The 5,004-nt window shown below is 44.8% G+C and overlaps 1 protein-coding gene across 1 annotated transcript; it reads right to left on the bottom strand.

Annotated features, from left to right (window-relative positions):
• Window positions 1-40: 40 nt before the first annotated feature.
• LOC107300187 (glutathione-specific gamma-glutamylcyclotransferase 1-like) lies at window positions 41-2,322 on the bottom strand. The gene is made up of 3 exons (XM_015829526.1): window positions 1,941-2,322; window positions 1,502-1,537; window positions 41-846 (listed from the first exon to the last, which is right to left on the bottom strand). The coding sequence occupies exons 1-3, from the start codon at window positions 2,196-2,198 to the stop codon at window positions 445-447; spliced, it is 696 nt and encodes a 231-aa protein (XP_015685012.1). The 5' UTR covers window positions 2,199-2,322; the 3' UTR covers window positions 41-444.
• Window positions 2,323-5,004: the final 2,682 nt, after the last annotated feature.

Here is a 5,004-nt window from a genome sequence, read left to right as displayed (position 1 = left end):
TGCAGAAACATGCAAAGGAAAACATAGTTTATCTTCATCTCCCTTTCTCTTCAACAATTCAAAGAACACTGTGAATAAGTGCAAAAAAGCAGTAGTACCACTTGCATGGACTCTGAAAGTAAGCCCTATTAAATTCAGTAGGACTTAATCTCTGGAGTGTACAAGTGAGACTGGGAAGTATTTTTCAACCAGTTTTGTACTGCCGGCAGCTGGTAGAATAGTAATGGATCTCTCCAATCTCTACTCCCAAGTCTGGAGTGCAATGCTACTTAAACCGTAGTTCTATCACCGTTGCTCCACTACTTTTCTCTCCCAATGTCTATACATCTACAGGTTTTTAAACCTGGCTTCAGTTGCATTAGATCACGTATTCAGTCATGACCTTGGTTAAAAAGTGTTCATCCAATCATTTTTGTGAATACTGTCAAATTCAATCAGTCAAATTCATTGTACCAAGGGGTCCTCAGCAGGATATATACAGGGCAGGATAGAGATCAGGGCTTCCTCAATCGAGAACAAATGTTCATCCTCTACTTGAGGGCAACAGTAGCGCATGAAGTCCGCCAGCCGCAGAAGGTACTCAATGTTGTGGCCAGCGCGCCCACTGGAGACTATAATTTGAGCTGCAATATCCTCTTCAGATGCTGGCCCCAGATAGGAGGGATTCTGAGGTGTTGCAATATAAACAAGGGCTAGAATAGGCTCATCTGCCTCTTCTTCCTGGGGATAAAACTTCAGCAGCTTGGTGTCATAGCCTCCAAGCACTGCTTCCCGCATGTTCAAATACTTAAGGACAGCAGCAATTTGATGCCCGCGAAGTTCATAGCCAATACCCCATGTGCACCCCTGCAATGAGAAATCAAATTACAATTTACTTAGATGTCTGCTTCATTAAACAGAATTACTTATCTACATAACCTATACAAATAAGCAAATGCAAAAAACTAAAAAAAATGTTATCTGCCATGTTTCATCTCATTTCTAAACAATATCAGATCAGTTAGGCTAAAAGTCAGGTTTGTGATGAAAAAAAAAAGAGTTCTGAAATGGCTACTCATTTCTTCCAAATGAGTTATCCACACAGCAATTAATACTATTAACTTTTGCAAAAAGGGCCAGGATGACCACAGTATCTTAGCCACGTGCTGAATTCTTTTCAGCAGTGCTACCTTTTCTCCAAAATTGTCAAGATCTCAGCTTTTCTATCATTTAAATTATATTCACAAACATTGGCTGGACTCCTAGATAAGCAGTATTCTACTGATCAAACAATCACTCATCCAAATGATAATTGGATAATTACAGCTGCATGTCAAGTAACAGAACTACCAAACCTCTAGTTGCAATGATACAATTCACTCTCCACCTTTCCCCTGCCTACAGCAAAAGAAGGTAGGTCGTTCAGAATAATTACTTGGTTTTAAGCCCTCTTCCCTCCCCTCCAAAAAGAACTTTTGATAGGCACGCCAGTTGCTTAAGAATGCAGGCACAAAATACTTACATTATAATCTTCCTGAAGGGTGACCACTCTTCCAGGCTAAGAGAAGGGAGAGAAAAGAGGCAGTTTTAATACGCAGTACTGTTTTGCAGACCAACATCAGAAGCACAAGTTCTGCCATCTCAAGGAAGCATCATTGGTGCAGTCCAGCAGCTCCCTACTACCTCAGCATTGGGAGGCTTCTCCAAATTCTGCACAATGTCAAGCCAAGGGAAATCAATAAGACTCCACATCTGTGGACTCAGCTGAACCTACAGTTTCCCCCCCCCCTCTAACTCCCTGGAACACCAAATTCTTGGTTTATCTCTTATTTTCCAGTTCCACCACCCACCCAATCATCCCCTTCCGCTATACCGGTGGGATCTCAGGAGCAGCACATCATCCCTTAGGATCATCCACTTTTCCGCCCGCTTAGTCCCACGTGGGAAGGACAGCCCCTTACCGTTTTTTCGTTACCCCGGTGGAAGGTGTCCCCTTGCCAGAAGCGGCGGCTGTAGCCCCGGATATAGCCCACTTTGCGGGAAGTGAATTCAAAATCAGGTCTCCAAACCAGCGAACCGTAACCGAAGACCCAGAGTGGGGACTTGGGCGACCCTTCTTCTGCACCGGGGGGGTCCTCCTCTTCCTCTTCGTCTTTCTGAAGCCTGGACGGATGCTCTGTTCCGCTGGAAAGGGGCCGAGAATGCGGATCCCCCTTCATGACTCCGCAGGAGGAGGTGCGCTGGTGGATCTGATCTCCGGGAATGGGCTGAAGGATCAACTCAGCTAGTCTGGGATCTGGCACAGAGAGGGCGACCGACCACCCCAACACACAAAGCAAAACCAGGAACTGCATTACTCCCCAGGTCTCCAGCGCTTAAATACCAGCTTGCCGGTAAAACCCCGCCCAGTTGTCACGGTATCTCGGTTCCCGCCGCCTCTGGTCCAATCAGCGCTTTCAGAAGCAAATAGTCCTGCCTTGAGAACGGCTTACCAAGATCGGGTTGGTCAAAGCGGTCTGTCACATAGGAGCAGAGCGCGCCCGCTGATTGGTTTTTCCCTTGGTCCGCTGTCTCAAAAGCAGATGATGCAACTTGCCAAGGAGCTTTCGAGGGAAACAGAGGCGGCTGATTGCGTCAGGCTGCTCTCGCCTCGGGCGCAGCTTGGTGGAAAAAGAGGGAAGGGTTCGGTCGGAGGAAACAGGCTTTGTGGGTGGGTCGTAAGGCATGCAGACATATTTATATTGACTCTGTCGGGCATTTCGAGATTATGATTTTGCTCCAGTTTCCTAAAGGTGTGAATGCAAATAAGCATTACATCTCATGTATGTAGATCAGAGTTTCTCAACCTTGACAATTTTAAGGCATGTGGACTTCAACTCCCAGAATTCCACAGCCAGCATTGCTGGCTGTGGAATTCTGGGAGTTGAAGTCCACATGCCTTAAAATTGTCAAGGTTGAGAAACACTGAATTGTAGATACAGATGTAATGCATACACTGAAGTGGATTCCTTCCTGATCATGAAAGCGGTACTGGTGAAGGAAACAATTTCATATCAAAATATTCATTTTAAACCACTGGTGAAAATGGGTCTCATGGCGAAGGTAGAAATAATATGCTTGTGAGGGCAGCAGTGGCCCCTCAAGCCTCTTGTCCACATGCTTTTCTCAGATTTAGACAAAGGATCAGGCCCATTTGACCAATCTTTGCCCCCCATCTGCCAAGAGATTAAAGACAAATGAAGGAGTTCAAAGGATCCTGAAGAAGTAGATTCTACTTCCAGCCCACCCACTAATGTCGTCGGGGAGGGAGGGAAAGACATGAAGCATATCCATCATCAGCTGTCATTTCTCTTTTCTTTCCCATAATATTTCTTTTAATTTTAGCACCCAGAGTAACTTGTCTGTCAAATGGGCATCCATATTTAATAGTACAAAATAGATAAATTCTGTCTCTAGATAGCATAGCCACGTGCCTATGGCTTCTTGGGAAGGGTGAGGTTAAAAAATACATACCTGGGAGGAAGGCTAGAACCAGCCTATCCCTAAAGCATCATCATCATCATCTGCCTTCTGCTTTGTACCACCCTTCTTACTTTTTCATTTCAGCTTTACAAGGTGCAATTAGTAGGGTGCCAGTTTGGTGTTAGTGGTTAAAGCACCAGGCTAGAAACGGAGTCCTAGTCCCTCCTTAGGCACATCGGCAGCTGGACTACCTCCAGCCAATCACTCTCTCTTAGCTCTAGGAAGGAGGTGATGGCCAACCACTTCTAAAAAACCTTGCCCAGAAAACTGCATGGACTAGTTAAGTCAGCTGCAAGGAGTCAAAAACTAACTTGAACACGTTAACAAAAAGTTGCATTGGCGAAAACTGTACAGTAATGGCAAATTCAATGTCAAGCTCTGATCCTGCTAATAGTGGAATTTCTTGTATATTGCTACTGAGAGATACTTGTCTCTCCTGGGGGGAGGGGTAGTGATTAGTAAAACCTGCTTGATGGATTGAATAAAATGTTTACAATAAACCGTGCTTACAGACTGCTGCACTATCAAAGAATAGATAGGCCCATTGGCACACATTTAGCGTAGGAGTGCATTTAAAATTACACAAGGAGCTGCTGGGCCCCATGCACCTAAATTCATCAAAATTATAGTCCTGGAACAGAGTGAGATTAAATCATGGCAAGACAGAGTCCTTGTATACAGAAGCTTCATGGACCAGGATGTTTCCTCCATAGTTCTTGACAAAATTGTACAGGTAGTCCTCGACTTACGAGCACAATTCAGTCCAAAATTTCGATTGCTAAGCAAGACAGTTGTTAATTGAGTTTCCCCCCATTTTACGACCTTTTTTGCCACAGTTGTTAAGTGATATCACTGCAGTTAAGTTAGTAACGTGGTTGCTAAATGAATCTGGCTTCCCCATTGACTTTATCAGAAGGTCAGAAAAGGTGATCTACATAACCCCAGAACACTGCAACCGTCATAAATATATGCCAGTTGCCAAGCAACCGAACTTTGATCATGTGACCCTGGGGATGCTGCAGCAGCCGTAAATGTGAAAAATGATTGTTTCACTTTTTTCAGTCCAGTTATAACTTCAAATGGTCAATAAATGAAAGGTTGTAAGTCAAGGATTACCTGCACTTCCCTCCAAGAAGCCCATAGACAACTGAGCCTTCTTCTGGACTCCATCATTCCTGGTAGAGTCTATGGCCAAGAGAGTCTTTGATAGCTTTGGCCTTTCCTGGACCAGGAAATGTTGACAACAGTGATTCATGCCTTTGTCATCACCCCTTGGCTATACTACTGGAATTTAGTTACATGAAATTTGTTAGATCGCGCAGGCAGTAAGACACGAGTCGAGTGACAGTCAGCTCTTGGTTTATTGGCAAGGCATAAGGTAAATCCGGACTGGCTCTCTGGGCCAGGGGAGCCCTCTTTTATGGGATTCCCCTGGCTTGTAATCACACAATTCCATTGGCTGGCAAGACCCTGTTGCTAGTTAGCCAACCAGCAACGGGCATG

The sequence above is a fragment of the Protobothrops mucrosquamatus genome, unplaced genomic scaffold (assembly GCF_001527695.2).
Source record: "Protobothrops mucrosquamatus isolate PMUCROS unplaced genomic scaffold, P.Mucros_1.0 scaffold6329, whole genome shotgun sequence".
Taxonomy (NCBI): domain Eukaryota; kingdom Metazoa; phylum Chordata; class Lepidosauria; order Squamata; family Viperidae; genus Protobothrops; species Protobothrops mucrosquamatus.
This window is presented reverse-complemented; position numbering and strand designations above follow the sequence as displayed.